The 17,582-nt window shown below is 43.2% G+C and overlaps 2 protein-coding genes across 3 annotated transcripts in view; one reads left to right on the top strand and one right to left on the bottom strand.

The window, feature by feature from the left end:
- Positions 1-4,046: 4,046 nt before the first annotated feature.
- LOC115818430 (interferon-induced helicase C domain-containing protein 1-like) lies at positions 4,047-12,611 on the top strand. Its single transcript, XM_030781800.1, has 17 exons — positions 4,047-4,487; positions 5,334-5,508; positions 5,777-5,791; positions 5,879-5,944; positions 6,148-6,225; positions 6,391-6,620; positions 7,259-7,469; positions 8,631-8,848; positions 9,052-9,153; positions 9,263-9,386; positions 9,823-10,038; positions 10,170-10,426; positions 10,608-10,757; positions 11,123-11,284; positions 11,816-12,009; positions 12,105-12,189; positions 12,417-12,611. Exons 1-17 carry the CDS (start codon positions 4,047-4,049, stop codon positions 12,609-12,611), a joined length of 2,919 nt encoding a protein of 972 aa, XP_030637660.1.
- A 4,026-nt stretch (positions 12,612-16,637) lies between these two features.
- etv5b (ETS variant transcription factor 5b) overlaps positions 16,638-17,582 on the bottom strand; it is a 5,851-nt gene continuing 4,906 nt past the window's right edge. The window contains exons 10-12 of one of the 2 annotated variants that reach the window (XM_030782022.1): positions 17,454-17,582; positions 17,166-17,273; positions 16,638-16,983 (exon numbers count right to left, since the gene is read on the bottom strand). The exon at positions 17,454-17,582 is cut by the window's right edge and continues 41 nt beyond it. In XM_030782022.1, coding sequence (XP_030637882.1) covers positions 16,744-16,983; positions 17,166-17,273; positions 17,454-17,582 — 477 coding nt within the window. In that variant the 3' untranslated portion in view covers positions 16,638-16,743. The remainder of the gene's footprint in view (positions 16,984-17,165; positions 17,274-17,453) is intronic. The other variant, XM_030782020.1, reaches the window with a different exon arrangement.

Raw genomic sequence — 17,582 nt, 5'->3', positions numbered from 1 at the left:
ACATTCTGCCCCTTTACAGCATCACTGAGCAAAAGCCATAGCATGTAAACCAATGCTGTTGAGCAATAAAGAAATCCATGGGTACAAAGTTGACAACCTAGCAGAGACTTGTTTACTGCCATAATCATTTTAGGCTTGCTGGTACAGTTACTGCAGAGGCAGACCTAGAGAAAACCCAATGAATCTCACTTCCACTGAAATGCCCGAATCCAAGGAGACTGGTGCATTTAGCTCAAGATACAAGCACTTTTGCAAGGAACTTTCAAAACTGAGGAAACAAACTGACCACTCTACTGCAGCCCCTCCCCCAAACAATTCAGCAAGAGACCAGCCTGATTTGAATGGGAATTTTATTACATCTCAGTATTTCACAATATCAAGATGGTGACAACCTACTGTTTGACATTAGACAAACGTGACTGGACAGGTTTGGCTTCAGACTGATACTGCGTCTGGACAGGCTGGTACTGCGTCTTTGCCGGCTTGCCGACGTTGGAGGGCTGGTACAGCGTCTGCACGGGCTGGTACTGCGTCTTTGCCGGCTTGCCGACGTTGGAGGGCTGGTACTGCGTCTTTGCCGGCTTGCCGACGTTGGAGGGCTGGTACTGCGTCTTTGCCGGCTTGCCAACGTTGGAGGGCTGGTACAGCGTCTGGACAGGCTGGTACTGCGTCTTTGCCGGCTTGCCGACGTTGGAGGGCTGGTACTGCGTCTGCACGGGCTGGTACTGCGTCTTTCCCGGCTTGCCGACGTTGGAGGGCTGGTACAGCGTCTGGACGGGCTGGTACTGCATCTTTGCCGGCTTGCCGACGTTGGAGGGCTGGTACTGCGTCTGCACGGGCTGGTACTGCGTCTTTCCCGGCTTGCCGACGTTGGAGGGCTGGTACAGCGTCTGGATGGGCTGGTACTGCGTCTTTCCCGGCTTGCCGACGTTGGAGGGCTGGTACAGTGTCTGTACTGGCTTGCCGATGTTGGAGGGCTGGTACTGCGTCCGCATGGGCTGGTACTGGGTCTTTGCCGGCTTGCCGACGTTGGAGGGCTGGTACAGTGTCTGTACTGGCTTGCCGACGTTGGATGGCTGGTACTGCGTCCGCACGGGCTGGTACTGGGTCTTTGCCGGCTTGCCGACATTGGAGGGCTGGTACAGCGTCTGTCCTGGCTTGCTCTCGGTCTTATACCATCTCTGGACATTCCGACCTACATGGACAGGTTCACGTTGCTTTTGGAAAGGCTTAGAAGCAGAGGCATGTTGGTAGCTCTCCTGCACGGGCCTAGAAAGGCTTTGGGAGGGCTGATGGCCCTGAACTGGTCGATAGGTATGCTGGCTGGCTGCTGATTGTTGCCCGTAGTTGCCAATAGGCCTCTCTCCAGCAGAGGCTGTCTGGGAGGAACTGTGGACAGGCCTCTCATAGAGGTGGTCATAGCTGTAGACAGGATCCTCCCTGGCCACTTGAGCATTCTGTGCTGGCTTATAGATTTCTTGGTGAGGCTCAGTTTGTGAAACCGAATCATAGCCACCCTCAAACAGATTTTGAGCACAAACATTAAGAATCAGCAGCAACAGCAAGGACACTCTGTAAAAGACAAAGATCTCAGATGTTACTAGGCACATTGTTCAACATCAGACTCATACCTGTCAAAACAGGTCATCAATTTTCACAGCAAAAAAAAAAACCAACCTTGCAAGACAGCTGCTTGCAGGAGCCATTCTCTTATCAGCCTGAGAGTCTCACTTGTCACACTTATGCCACTACTACCTTATACCGTCCCAACAAACAGGCTACCACCTTCTTACACACCAGCTTTGGACAACCTTCCTCTTATATATTTAGGGAGAGCAATCCACCTATCACAGATAAGCTGGCTTGTCCTGGGCGCCTAATTGTCATGGTAACCAGTAATTGATCATCAGAGTTAAGTTTTGTCACCTTCATTCATCTTTAGTACTCAGTTGGATGAGTTGATTGCTTTTTATTTTTAATGAGGTAACAAATTTACTTTAGTTTTGGCATTGCTCTTGTAGTTTAACACGAGAAAAACAGGAAACTAATTTTATATTCATTTCTGGTGAAAGAGTTTGATATGTGAAACAAATTGTGCAGAGACCATGGTCATGAAAATAGCAAGTATAAAATTTGTGAAAAGAATCATTAAAAACTGAGGGGATTCATAAAATAGTCCGATGCCCATGGGTCATATTTAAATACAGACACGTCATTTCAAAGTGCTGCTTTTTGACACAAAAAAATAAGGCTTTGCGAGTCATGCCACAATTTGTGGCACTCAGAAAAAGGTATTTGTTATTGGGGACCATCTTGGATGGCTCATGTGAACCATTGATGAAGCCGACGGTGACAGGCAGTCAAAGTGACAGTCTGAGCTCTGCATTTCGGCGTTCCCTCGTACATCTGGCGCTGGTTTCTCAAAGTGCCTCGCAGCTAGTGATCACTAACGTTTGGCTTCCTGAACGAAGCATGCTGGTGATTAGCACTAACTAAAACCACACTGTATAGGGTGTAATCAGGGTTAGGTGGCTGCTCTCGAGAGCCCCCTTGAACATAAGAGAACTCTAAAGAAACGAAAAACGTTTTGCACATCTTTTAATGTAGCTAAAATTCTAATTAATTTCAATGGCAGGAACATTGGCTGTAGAGATGTTGCCCATTGACTAACGACACATAATAATAAATTTATCCAGACAGGTTATGATTATTCAAAGCCAAACCGTAATCTTTAAGCCTTCACTCAATGAAAGAAATGCTACATAAATACCGTATTACTTAACTACATAACGACCTGATTGCTAATCATTTGACACGCCTGCGTCTTCTGCACTGCGGGCGTGTCGGTGGCTGACAGCCCAGCTCGAGAGGGGCGGGACGGATATTTAAACTCAGGTCCTGTGAAGCTTTTTTTTTTTTTTTTGCTGTCCTCGAACTTTCGGGGAGGCTAGCGCCACAGGTGTGATCAGGGCTCACCGTAGCCTGTGTGTTCTGTGAAATAAATGATCAACTTTGAAACGTTACACTGGTGTCAGAAGTAAAAAAAAATAAACTTGGGCCTCGGCTGCAACATGCACTATTAGCTTGTTAGCCGAACGGTTTCGCATAGTTTAGTGACAGCTGCGGTGTGGAGGTGGGACGTGATGTCAGCACATTCTTTTCTCGAGATTATGATTCGCAGTGGGTAGCGTTGTCGCCTTGCAGCAAGAAGGTCTGCGTGGGTTTCCTCCGGTTTCCTCCCACGGTCCAAAGACATGCAAGTTGGCAAATTGGAGACACTAAATTGCCCCTAGGTATGAATGTGTGTGAGTTTGTTTGTCTGTGTGTCTGCGATGGACTGGCGACCTGTCCAGGGTGTTTCCCCGCCTTTCGCCCAATGAGCGCTGGGATAGGCTCCAGTGCCCCCCGCGACCCTAATTGGGACAAGCGGCTTAGATAATGAGTGAGTGAGTGCTTAAAGGATGTTGAAATGATGGTTTTGAGCAAATGGAACGGAAATTGAACATAAGTATCCTGCAGGATAATATTTGATCACAGGACTAGAGAAAGAGGTCAGGAGTCGGACTCCAAAAGACAACAACGTCATCAAAATTCAGAGAACTTCATACCCAGGGACTGGACTAAAAATAGTAGTCTAGTAGTCCAAGCCAGTTCCACTAGGCTAATAATCTGTCAGTAGCCTATAGTTTAAAAATTAAAAGTGGGGATTCGACAGATCAATGAGTGTTTCCAGGGAACCACTGCTACTGGTTACTTGTTACTAAAAATGTCATAAAATGGAAACGTTGTCAAATGAATACATTATAACAGACTAATCAGGCTGTACAAACTACTGCCGTTTACTATGTTGCAACCTAACGCAGCGGTGCTTTCCTTCACAGGCTGTTTACCACTGTTAGGAAAGTCGAAAACGAAAGCAAAGGGGCGGTGGGTAGAAGGAAAGCGAAGCCGACTCATCATGACAAGCTTTAATAGTAGCGTTAGACCAAACCACTGGCATTGGAGTCTAACTCCAGCTTTCGTGGAGGAGCTGACCGAATGCGAAGATGAGCACTTACAGTGACGAGACGTTACTGTGGCTAATAGGTGACTGCTTCCGAAACAAACTGAGAAATCTCATTCAAGTGGAGCCAGTGCTGGATTACATCCACTTCATTGAGAGAGATAAAAAGGATGTAATCCTGAATAAAGCGAAGTCTGAGAGCAACCATCGAGCAGTCGATATGCTTATAGATACTATAATTGCCATGCCACGGCGGGCCGGATGGTTTAGAGAATTTCTGAACGCTCTTATGATGGCAGGATGTAAATACGCTGCGAGAATAGTGGATTCAGACGAAAACTCCAGTCCCGATATGGACGCGGAGAACGACTACTGTGTTCAGTTAATAAATCTTCTTGCTCCCAGTCTCGTACGGATGAAAACGGCTGATGTTTGCCTGGTTGGCTACGCATTGGATATTCTCAATGCCGACGATAAGGAAAATGTGAGTATGTTGTTTGTAAAATAAAGAAAGAAAGAAAGAAAATAACATGTTAATCGCACTCGACAGCGGTATTGTCTAGGCTACGTTTCCATGTCCACAAGAGGTCAAGTTCAAAGAGAATTGAAAGCGAAACCAAATACTAGTCACAATTTAAAAAAGGTTCTTTAAGTTACCTGTAGCAATACGTCAAGTGGAACTTCACCTGTCCCGCCGGCCAGCATCAGCTGATTGATGAACCTGAAAGGTCTCGTTCATTTCCAAATAGGCCTACTGTCATTTCGAGATACTACGTGAAATGAAGGAATAAGCAGAGCGATGTTAACAGGTCTCTTTCTTTCTTACAGAGACTGTCATTTAAACTATGAACCGAGTGTAGGACCTCAGATTATTTAGATTGTTTAAATACATGGGTGAGACACAAAAGAAACAAACACATACACCAATAATAAAAAAAAAAAAAGCGAATCTGGCAGCAGGATTTGGGCAGCTGACGAGACCAGCAGGATTGAGTTTAGGAAGTGGGTAACAATTGCACAGAATTCACAGTGTATTTAGAAATAATAATAATAGTAATAGTAATAATAATAGTAATAAAGCCATAGTCTGCTATGTCTTAGGTTACAGAGTAGAGGACATCATCCTGCAAACCAGGCGCCCAGCCTGACACACTACACAAGGCCACTGTCACAAACTGATGAGACACAACAAATGAGACACGTATCTAGAGATGTTCGAAACTTTACCGTTGTTACAGCACATAATGTCATTTGCAGCTGAACCAGGACGCAAAAACGATGGAGATATCTTTGAGTTGCCCTGGGAAACAATGAATTTTAATGATTTCAGATCGAAGCGGAGACACGAAACAGGGGAAACATGAGTGGTGCCCGTGTTCTCTTGCGGCGAATCGTTCAGAAACCGCCAGGCTGGTTCTCTACGTTTCTAGAGGTGCTTAGAAAAACCGGGCATCCGGACTTGATCCGAGAGCTAACTGGAACACCTCCATCTGAACTCACGTGTGGTAAGACTGGAGATCTGACCTTAAACTCAGTTTAGTTCATTAGACCAGTTTAGTCTTCACATGGTGGGCCAACAGTGTTCAAAATGGAGACTGTTTTGAGACATAGAAGCAAAGTCGAGCGTTACTAATGTTCTGATCAGTAATGTCGCTTCAGACAGACGTGGAGGCATCTGAAAACCCCTTGCAAGCGATTTCTGGTTGTTGTGCAACATTCCGTGGCACTGTTTTAGAGTGTTTGATATCCTTGTGTTTTGTGTTTCTAAACCAGTTAATGGAAATGAGAGTGGAGGAGAGGAAAAAGAAAGAATGGAGAAGGGAGGAGGAGGAGGAGGAGGAGAAACTCCCGATTACGTAGCTGAGGTGCCTCAAGATCAAATACAGGGAACGCCCATTGGAAACCTCAACGGATTAGATCATGCAATATCCACGCCAACAGGTGAAATACAAGCAGCACACTTAAAGTCAATAATAATGAGGTATATTTGTCTTTGTTTCAAGTCTGTTCACTCTACAACTCTCATATTTGTTTAATCAGTCCACATTACACTTATGGCTTGATTTGTTTTGGTTTTTTTGGGGGGGGTGGGGGGTGGGGGGAGTCAAAGTTATATCTGAATCCATTATCCTAAATTTATTCAGAGATCGAGCTGTACTGCTCTGACGTCAGCCACGAGGAAGATTTGGATCAGGACGAAGACGTGGATTCGGCAGAAGCAGGTAATCAAACGTGAAAAACGTAATCTCAAATCATCATTTTAAGCTGTTCTGAGGTGCTCATTGACATGTATCTACTGTACCTCTATCAGCAAAAGTATAGGAACAAAAAACGGACAAATTGAGAAATTCATAAAGTCTTGTAAACTTCTGCTTCACCACTCTTAGGCGGCCATGGTGCTGCTGACGGAGCGGCGGCGGATGCAGGGGAGGCGGACATCGCTCTCTGGGATTACCAGATGGAGGTAGCTAAGCCTGCCCTCCAAGGAAAAAATGTTATTATCAGCCTCCCGACGGGCAGCGGGAAAACCAGAGTGGCCCTACACATAACCAAAGACCACCTTGACCACAGAAAACAGCAGGGTCTTCCTGGGAAAGTGGCCGTGCTCGTTAACCGGGTATGGAGTCCCCTCAGTTGTTGTTTTCTTCACGGACGGATGAATTTACGTCTAGCTTTACATTCTTCCAGATGTTTTCATACCTGATGCCTTTCAACATTCAAAGCAGGCTGTATAGATTGGATATTTAAAAAAAAAAAAAAAGATAACAGTATAATGTAGAATGTGTGGGCTGCATAAGGCAATTATTTGAGATTTGTGACTGAAAAGTTCTGTGATCTGTGAAAATATTCTTTTAATTGCTGTGAAATAAGCCAACTCACATGAGAGAGGTTCCACAAACAGTATACAATCACTTTATACGTTCAAATAGTTTTATGCGTCAGCCAGAAGTATAACAACAAAAAAAAAAAAAAATTAACTGGATTTAACTGGATTACACTTGATTACAATGTGTACTTTTAAATATTAGCCGTTCATTTTCATACATGGGAAAATGGACCTTCCTAACTCAACAGCAAAAAATTCCAATTGTTCATTCTACCCTTTGGATTCTCATCAGGGAGCTGGTGAACTTTGTTCAAAGTGGACGTACTCCTTGTGGCTTAGAAAGACAATGGACATTGTGGGTTGTAAAAGCCTCTTTCCTCTCACTCACTCACTGTTTGTACGTCTCTCTATCTGTGTTCATGTTGAAGGTCGTTTTGGTGGAGCAACACTACAACAAAGAGTTCAGCAAGCTTCTAAAGCACCGTTACTGTGTGGAAAGGATCAGTGGTGAATCCAAGCTCAAATTAGCCTTCTCCGAAATGGTGAAAACCAATGACGTCATCATCTGTACAGATATGATACTGGAGAACTTCTTAGCAAGGGCCATGTCTGAGGAGGATAATGGAATCAACCTCTCAGGTACAGTGGTATCAAATACTGGTAAAAAACAAAAACTCACCCTCCCTCAGGCAGACTTTGCATTACAGTTTACGATTAACAGTTTGGTTTGTTTTGGTTAGACGCTCTTATCCGAGGTGACTGAAAAGAGGTTCCTTCATGCTGAGAAATGATAATATGTAATAGATTCTGAGGAATTTTTAAGAAATTCCTTAGTTTCCTAAATTTTTTAAAGGACGTGTTAAATAGTTAGGGACAGACTGGGTTACGAAACAATCCGGAAATGAGTTTTAAGTCACAGAATGAAAATATGGAGAGATTCAGCAGTTCTGTCATCGGTAGAAAGATCATTCCACCATTTTAGGGCAAGAAGCGAGAACTGTCAAGTCCTGGAGAAGTTCCAGGAACACGTATCAGTGAACATTCAGTTGTCCAGATGAAGCAAAGCAGATGGGTCTCCCCAGGGCAAAAGGGAAGACCACTGTCTTGAGAAAGGTCCATACTGCGCTCTTTTGCGGGTACCGTCGGCACAGAGTAGGGTATAGGACCAAACTGGAGTCGCAACAGCAAGCCAGATCATGTGGAGAAGCCATGAAGCCCTCAAAAATTTTGGGAGATGCCACCTCATCTCTAGACAAGTTGCAAAGATCTACTGGTACAGTTCAGAAGGCCCACCAAGAGAGCCTGGATATGATGGGGAGGAGTTGCATCATGTCTGTAGAGAATAGGTAGAATTGGACCAACCTTATACAGCATTTCCCTACAGAGTGGTACATGGCAAGAAACATTTGATTGTCCAGGGTCCCTCCAAGATTCTTGGCCATATCAGAAGGACGAGTCGTTGTGTTTTTGACAGTGACACAGAGATCCTGGAGTTGTAGTTACTGTTGGTCTTGTCTGAGGTTTACTTTGAGATTCCAACCAGACATACAGGTGCATATATTAACAAGGCATGCAGAGATGTAGCATACTGTAAGTGTACATGGAGTAAAAGCACAGGAAAATTTAAAACATAAGAAAATACAATACCGTCCCCTTTTTAATATTAAATAACATGGTATTAGCATGGTAAGCCTGAGACAGGCTTCTTTCCTAGATGTTAGCATCAACTGTGTTACTGGCTTCTCTTGCTGATTTTTTTTAAGTCATGTTCAAGGCAAAAACTTTTTCCTGTCTACGCAGATTTTTCCCTCATTATTATTGATGAGTGTCACCACACACAGAAAGGGGACGTGTACCAGCAGATACTGATCCGCTACCTGACCCAAAAATTCAAGAATGAAAAGAACAGGAAGGAGCGAAAACCAGAGCTTCCTCTACCTCAGATCCTGGGCCTCACAGCTTCACTTGGGGTTGGAGGAGCCAGCCAAACTGAAAAAGCCCAAGAGCATATCCTCAGGGTGAATAAATTTTTCAGTTTTACACATTGCTCTCGCACACTCAGCTTCCTCTCAGCAAAATACCGGAAAGAGTTGAGATGTCGCTGAAGGATCTGTGTGTTTACTTTTGTGTCTTCATCCTTAATGGTTTGTCGTAGAGCAGATATTTAATAATGCAGAGATTCAGTACATGTGATCACATAAGCTTACTTCACTCCTTGCAGATATGTGCTAATCTGGATGCATCCGCAATAATGACTGCAGATTTGAGCGATCGGACCAAAGGACCATTCAAGAAAGTCAAAATGGCCAGTAGGAGACAACAGGTAACTGTGAACATTTGCCTTTGTTCTGTGACTGAGATTATTTGAATGTTTTAAAACGACAATGGGTCTTTGAATGAAGGGACTTTTTGTTTGTGAATCGATATTTCAGGATCCTTTTGGTGATGTCATCAGAGAGATCATGAAGAGCATTGAAGAACACGCAAGACTGCGTCCCTCAGCAGAACCAGGCACCCAGTGTTATGAACTCTGGGTAGTGGATCAAGAGAAGCAAGGTTCGTAAGAACTAGAGAACTCGACAAGCGAAATGTTATCTTTGTTTTGTAACATCATTCAGACTTAAAACGTACTTCAGCAAAAAGGTTGCGACACACTGCTGGCTGGTTAGATGTGTTGCATCTTCGTCATGCTGAGACAAATATTGGTTGATCCAAAAAGTCGAAATGTTTAAAAAAGGAGCATCTTGGAGCAGTCCCCTGGTAATTTTATTGCCAAAATAAAAGCCAGTGGTCTACAATGTAGGCCACTATCATTGGGACATTACACAGTAAATCTACAATGTGATTTTTCTTTCCAAAACAAAAGATCTGATACAAGCTTTTGACAGAGAGTGGCAGAAAACAGAAAAGTGAGTTTGTGGTTTCAAAGATCAGTTTAATGGTACTTTGGGTGTATAGTTCTCAATTCTGACAAATGAATTGGACTCCATAGCTGCCAGGGAAGGAGATCAACGCATTCGAGTGTGCTCCAAACACCTCCGTCAGTACAATGAGGCTTTGGTTCAAAGCAACACCATCCGAATGGCCGACGCCTTTGGCCTCCTCCACAAATTCTACAAGGAGGAGTACCAAAAAAAGTATCCCACCGAAGAGGGAGAAAGAGTGCGGCTGACCGACACAGAGAAGTTTCTGTTCAAGTTGTTTCAAGGTACTTGAAGGTGCTTTTATACTGATTGTTGTGATGATTGTATTGATTACTGTCTTCGTTTCGATCGTCGTTTCGTTTCGACTGCTGTTCCGCACGATGATTTTTGACTGAGTATTGCGTGCTCATTAAAGATAAGAAGCAGAACCTTCGGGATCTGGTGAACCAGCCTCAGTTTGAGAACAGAGCGTTGGCGTTACTGCGTGAGACCATCCTGCATGAGTTCACGTCTAGAAATAAGGCCAGGGGGATCATTTTCACTGAAACGCGACTTAGTGCCATCGCCTTGCATCACTGGATTCAGCAAAACGACAAATTCGAAGAGGCAGAGGTGAGATCGAGCTATCTCATTGGAGGAGGGGACCAGAGTGCCGTGAGGCCAATGACTTCGGTGAGCCAACCAACTTCCAGTGTTCCAGCAATGACTGTAATTTCAACACGTTTCTGGAATGTCCTGGACAATAACAATAACGAAATTTCAAAACGTTTTTAAAATGTTCTGAAAAGTTTTTTTGTTTTTGGAGGGGGCTTGGCATCTGAAATGTTAATGTTCTAATTCTTGTTGGCTGCAGAGGGATAAAGACATTGTTCTCGGGAAGTTCCGTTCAGGGGAAATAAACCTACTAGTGGCAACAACAGTAGCTGAGGAAGGCCTAGACATAGAAGAGTGTAACGTGGTCATTCGGTATTGCCTGGTCACCAATGAGATCGCCATGATTCAAGTAAGTAACAGCCACCAGGACCCAAATGACCAAAACTTTAGTCTTTTGAATGGAAGTACTATGCATTATTCATACAGTTAATTAAAGTGGGCTCAAACTGAATTTTTATAGTTTTTTTTTTTTTTTTAAACTACAATAGGAAATACACAGACAATCCTACAATGTAGGACAGATAATGAGCTAGTCAACTCAAACCAGAAATCACAACTGACCAGCTGAAATGTTTCTAAGATGGTCTTCAATTAGACAGTGCTGATTTTTGGCTCATATTATTCAGCTAACTCGGAAATCCTTTTTTAACAAATACCTCCGATCTCGGGACCTTTTTAAGAGTTTTGAAATTTCCTCTTTTGTGATTGGCTTAGGCCAGGGGAAGAGGAAGGGCTGAAGACAGTAGCTACATTGTGATTGGAGTGGAAGGATCTGGAGTTTCTGAGCGCGAGCGTGTGAACGAGTCCAGGGAGAAAATTATGACCAAAGCAATTCAGAGGGTCCAGCAGATGAGTCAGAAAGAGTATCAAGAGAAGGTGAGTGATTGTTTGAGATATCATCAGATTAAAATGTGCACCGAAAGCTGCAAAATGAATACTTCTCTGGCTGACTACCCGATTAACAAGACATTTATCATATTTCACTGTTGATCAGTTTCATTCTACATCACAGTGCGAATTATACAATGACCAATGGGGGGGGGGGGGGGGGCAACTTTTTCTCCAGGGCTGTAAAGCATAGGGTATATAAATGTTTCGACCCCTCCAAAGTGTGGTTTTTACCTCTTTTGGGGGGGTACATGTCTTAACTAGGGGGGTCAGACCCCCCCCCCGTAATTGGAACCATGCTCTAAATATTAGATTGTTTCTCTGAGTTCATCAAAATACACTGTTAAACCTTCAAAAGGAAAAATGGACAGTCTTTATTTTGTAAGGGCCATGTAGCATCTAAACATTTACTCCACAATTATGCAAAAAATGCCCCTCAATGGCCAGACACTGGATCCTGAGAGGCATCTGTAGCATTGTCCCTTTCCAAACAATTATGGGATGTATTTCTCGCGTCAGGTGAAGACATATCAGCTGGAGGCAATTTTGGAGAAAAAATGTCGCACGAGAAGGAGCGAAGAGAAAAAAAAGAAAAAGAAGGACCCGTCATCCGTGAGGCTCCGTTGCCGTGGCTGCGAACAGGCCGTGTCTCCCGGAACGGACGTTGAAGTCATTTCCGGTGCACATCACGTCATAATGACAGACGACTTCAAGTGGGTCAAACTACATCTTAATAACTAACAAATGGCTTTTAGCTTCCTTGACCAGACTCACAAAACTATTTTTTTTTTTTTTTACTGCTTTTTAGAAAAAAGTTCAGAGTCTTGAAAACTAAAAATCAGACACTCCCCCAAGCTGAAACCAAAGTCGTTGCATGTAAAGGATGTGGACATGTAAGTTTTATCATTTCTTAAAATACTACAATTTATCATTATTTTATTATTATCATTGTTATATTATTAAATATGTTATTAATCAATTTTTATCACTAGTTAAATCCCCAACGCCTTGCCTACGAGAATAGAAACCAGAACTTGCATTTTGCATTTCATTGCATTGTATATCTCTTTCCGTTGATTAGCGTTTGTGACTGTCCTTATCTTTCTTTGGACCCATACAGAACTGGGGTTTCATGATGTGTCATCGCGGAATCGACTGTCCCTGTATTAACATCCCTGGTTTTGTGGTGTCTGTTAACGGGGATGTGGGAACGTTCGACAGCTGGACGGATCTCGACGTGGAATTCCCTGCTTTTGACTACTTTTCTCACGCCTCTCGCTTTATGTTTGACTCCGACGAGGAGATCAGCAGTTAGACTCCATTGAAGTTGGCTGTGGTGCCATTCTAGTTACGATTTAGCGCGATCTCTTATGTGCTGTTCCAATCCCATTTTACTCTTGTGGGCAAAAACTCTTTCGTTGTCGGATCTGTGGAGTTATAAGTTACTGCTTTGCTTACTTGGTTAAAATTAGTTTTTATGTCATACTTCAACAGATTGCGCGTATTTATGCAAGTAAGATGTAATATAATTTTTTTTCCTTTACAAATCTTTTTTTTTTTTTAAAGGGCATTCGATTCTAAAGATAAGACTTTATTCTTTGTTTACTTTCTAATCATTATGACAGTTCATGCTATTTTGAATTTAACTGTCGTTTTACACAGTCGTTGTGTTGTTGTGTGACATTCAAGTGACCTTAAATGCATCACCACCAATTCTGTCGCTACATCTTGCATTTTGTGTCTGTGCTCCGCATTTTGAATTTTTTCAAGGGTTTCGCGAAAGAGTTCAATCTGATAATCAGGATTTCATCTCATACTTTGTAAGCGAAATTATTTGGGAAGTGCAAAATGATGCTAATTTGCAAAGTTAGCAATAGTGTAAAAAGTGTAACAAAAATGAACGAAAATGTAATGTAATATTTGGGAGTGAGTGTATGGTTTATGTAATTCTCTAAAGACACTGGATTCATGTCTGATAATGCACTGTTAGGCCTCGTTTTACTGATACAAAGATCAGTTTTGTACAATAACTGTTTGTAAATAAAGAGATAATAAATAATTTGTCTCGCAGAACATGTAATGCATATTTTGTGCCTGAATGCCTGTAATCTGTAACATCTGACAGGAATAAAGATGATTCAAAACAAAACAAAACAGAATTTAACCAAATGGAAATAATTATAAAGTAAGCGGCTCTTGGATTGAATACTGAACTAGCATTTATTCATGAGTACCACTAGAGGGTGCTCTACGCTCAAGAGAAAATGAGTATGTGTTCCAAAAGGAGGTGGTTCAAGCAACTTCAAAACAAATTCACTACCCTTGCACTTGGTCCTCAGGTAAACGTCTCCACGAAGTCTTTTAAAGTGCACAGATCAGTCATAACGCATAAATTAAGTTTGATATTGATATTTGAAGTAAATTCTTGCGTGGCAGTATCGCAAGTTCTCGAAGGTGTCTCGTATTTGAGAGGCAGCATCGATATGGTAATATGTGCGTATAGTCTGTTCGACACTTGAGTTTTATGATGAAACGCGACCGCACTTAGGACACAGACTCAGCACAAATGATGGAAATCATGCCCCCTAAGCGACGTCATGTAAACGTTCCTTTTCCTTGAAACTACTTGGGCGCAAGCAAAATTTGAATGTGGTGTGAAAAGTATCTTCACATATCTTAAATCATACGTTATGGATATTTCTGAGGTAGGTCTACTTCAAAATCCCTGCACGGCTTTAACGCTTTAAATACTTCACGGATTTTTATGAGTATACATACAACCACATACTCAGCCTTTTGTAATTCGTGCCCAGATTTTGTGTCCAGCTACTTTTAAACTTGACACAATGTAGTTTCTATGTTTATATAAGTACTGTGTGTGCGCGTGTGTTTCCAACTGTCTTACAACGTCCTTTACGGAAAAAGGCACAATATATACATTAAACGTCTTCATTACACGGTCCTTAGGAAGCAGGCTGTCCTCAAACGACCGCAGCGCTTTTTTGTTTAACAAACATGAGTGTGATGGCGAGTCACTCCCTGACCCTAAATGCCTTCCAGACGCTCTGTGGATCTCTCCTGTGTGGCCGAAGCGCAGCCAATGTTTCCATGGTGAGCAGAGAATCGGACATCTCCAATCTAACTCAACACACTCTGTCTCTGTGGATCAAGGCCACGAGTAGGATTATGGCTAACACACAGATAGAAAGAGTGGGGGGGGGGGAAGAAACCGAATGTAGAGGAGGGTGGTAAGAGGAGAAAACGAGTGCACTAGGTTAGGGTCTAAGACAGATAAGGTTATATAAGTCTACCTAACTCTGGCTTAGTGGTTAACACAACGGCCTGTTTTTACTCCCATGGTGAATTCTTCGAAAATCCCGTGTTCATGGCCTCACATAAGATTAACTCAGGACTCCGTCATGGAGTTAAAGAGCAGATCTAGAGGCGTTGTACCTTGAGAGACTGTAATCACACGTGAACTCACTTGTCTCAGATTAGTCAGGGTCCAAACATTAACAACCTATTGTCTTAATGCCGTCGAAGCCACAATTCACCAGTAGAAGTACAGCATTGCTTTGTGACAAAAACATTTGCAGTGCAATTAGTGTTTTATGATGAACCAGAACCATTTCCATCAAACTCTTCAAAGAAAGAGAGAGAAAAATAGCCTAGAACGAGGTCTTAATTCTATTACAGAAACATACGCCTCTGCTGATTATTTACCGTTAACCGCCCCTGGATGTGTTTTAAATAATTAAAAAAAAAAAAATTTAATGCACGTTCTCTGTGCCCACGTGCTTTAGCTCCATAGTAATGAAGGGATATAATTTAAAATGAACATTTAACGGGTTGAGGCAGAGCTCACGTGTAGTTTAGCGACGCGAGCGACGTATTTGTCGCGTCCCACTATGACTGAAGAGCGCTCAGGAGTGAACAAGACTTCTCCGTTACGAGTCCCAGCGAGCGGCAGTGGGTTATACAATTAGAGATCTTTCTCAGCACATGCCTAATTACTGTGATCGCTTGCCAGCAATGAGGAACACGCAGTCTCTCGAGTGTTTAACTGCATTTCCGAAAGCACTTTTGGAGTTTAGAGCTTTTACTTTTGTGAGATGAAGATCTTCACGATGAGCGTCAAGGTGACAATGTAGCACAGTGATCGTGTTTGAATGACGCAATAACTTCTGTCATTTCACTGTTAGTTCAAAATTTAACTATCAGGGTTTTTTTTTTTTTTTTTACACTCAGAATGGAGAAATGACAGTACGTGCTCACTGAAGCAAAGAGAGGAGTTTATTGTACCCAGTACAGTTTATAAAAGACAACCAGTGGCAGGAGAGAAAGAGAGAGACCCCAGAGAAAACCAGTTAAGCTTTTGGTCCAGAAAAGAAAGCTGCTCTCAGAACAGATTCCCATCACAGCCATGTTAAGTACTTGGCATTGCAAGATGGAGGTCAAGCTGATCTGGAATCAGCCCTTGACCAACCCTGTCAAGCTTACAAACACACCGTACTCCATGGCTAATATGTATCGTCCAAGAATGCTGACCTAGGATCAGTCCCCCACAGCCCATAAAAATGTATCTAGGAGGCTTACGAAGGCTAAAAACTGATCCTAGATCAGCACTCTGAGAAATTATACACATTTCCACCACTGAGTCACACTGGTAGAAGTGGGTGCAAATCTGTTTAACAGCTTATACAATGGACAGACAAAAGAAGACTGCAAAAATATATTCATATATACTCATAGAATTTAAATCTTACCCCCCTCCCCCAACTCAAGAAAATCTGTGGTTTAAAACAAAACAAAACAAAAAAAGCACAAAGATTTCACTGTTTTTGGCCATTAAGTGTTATTCTGATGCCATGCACTTGTAGGTAAGAAGTTAAACACTCAGGTCTTCAAAGAGGTCATTAGCTGATGGCAAGTGAGGGGTTAATTGTCCCGTGCTGCGTTAGATTATTAGAGAAATCTCACTGAAGTACAGAGCCAAAAAAATTGTCAACTTTTTTTTCTTTTCTTTTTTTTTTTTTTAAAACAAAACACAAAAATAATAGTGCACCAAGCTGACATTTCAAATATACACTGACATTTATATTAAATCAAAGCTTGTTGAAAAATACTGTCAGTCAAAGTCCCTTTATATATTCTCTATCTTAAAAAGCCCATTAAAAAGCGATTTAAACAGCTCGTCAAGTGTCTGAACAGAGGAGTGGATGGAGTCTTGTTGCCGTGGCGCCAGTTTAACCTGGCAACAGTCAATAGAGGGTTAAGAAAAAAAAAAAAAAGGATTTCTTTCAAAAGAGTTACATTTGAATGCAGGGACCTTCGTGGCATGTGTACAGGGGTATACGTCTGTGTGGAGTTCAAATCCCATTTAACAGCTGGGACCCAAGGTTTAGGGGTGGGTGTGACGTCACACGCAGAGGGGGCGAGGGTGGGAGTTAGAAGGAGTAGTTTTCGGGGAAGGCCGGCACGCCCAGGCACTGGTCTCTGCCGTCTCCCGGATACGGGGCGCTGCTGCCACCGTCGTCATAGTGCGACAGGGGCACGGTGTCGTCCTCCGGGACGTGCAGCCCGTCCGGATCGGCTTTCAGGCAGGGCCTCTGGTTGTCCGGGAACGCCATGGAGAAAAGCGCGTCCGGATCGCACACGAACTTATACACGTACCGTTCGCCGGCGACCTGCGCGAGAAAAAAAGCGAAGGGGTCAACAAGCGCGTCCGACTCTTTACGGTGAACGAAAATGAGAATATTTCGTGGGGGGGGGGGGAGGGGGGTGCTGAATGGAGTTATGCTGAGGTCAACAGAGGCGAAGGGAGGGGCGAGAGGAGGAGGCAGGTAAGAATTTTGGAACGGGAACGTGCCTTTACCTTCTGCATGATGCCCTTCTCGTAGTAGTAACGCAGAGAGCGGCTCAGTTTGTCGTAATTCATGGCGGGACGGTTCTTCTGGATACCCCATCGTCGAGCCACCTGCAGGAACCACACGAATACACACACACACAGGTAAAGACAGATTTAATATTTCATCCTGAGCAAGAATGAAAAGAGAAGCAGAAAATTAAGCAAAAAAAATTCAGACACAGTTAATCGGGGATTATACACACACACACACACACGCGCGTTTAATTCAGAGAGTAAAAGCAGACGGACCTCCTCAGGCTCGATGAGTTTGAACTCCAGGCCTCGGCCGGTCCAGGTGATGAAGTGTCCGTTTGCCGGGTCGTCCAAGAGGGTGACCAGGAACTGCCAGAGCTGCAGAGAGCCGCGCCTCTGATAGGG

The sequence above is a fragment of the Chanos chanos genome, chromosome 8 (genome assembly GCF_902362185.1).
Source record: "Chanos chanos chromosome 8, fChaCha1.1, whole genome shotgun sequence".
In the NCBI taxonomy this organism is placed as follows: Eukaryota; Metazoa; Chordata; class Actinopteri; order Gonorynchiformes; family Chanidae; genus Chanos; species Chanos chanos.
The sequence above is the reverse complement of the archived record's forward strand: the minus strand, read 5'-3'. Positions and strand labels throughout refer to the sequence as shown.

Excerpts from the sequence above, each read along its gene's own strand:
- LOC115818430 (XM_030781800.1), top strand. The coding sequence starts at position 4,047 with ATGAGCACTTACAGTGACGAGACGTTACTGTGGCTAATAGGTGACTGC. Across the intron at positions 4,488-5,333 it reads ATGCCGACGATAAGGAAAAT|ATCGAAGCGGAGACACGAAA; the intron begins GTGAGTATGTTG and ends TAATGATTTCAG. Across the intron at positions 12,010-12,104 it reads ATAATGACAGACGACTTCAA|AAAAAAGTTCAGAGTCTTGA; the intron begins GTGGGTCAAACT and ends ACTGCTTTTTAG.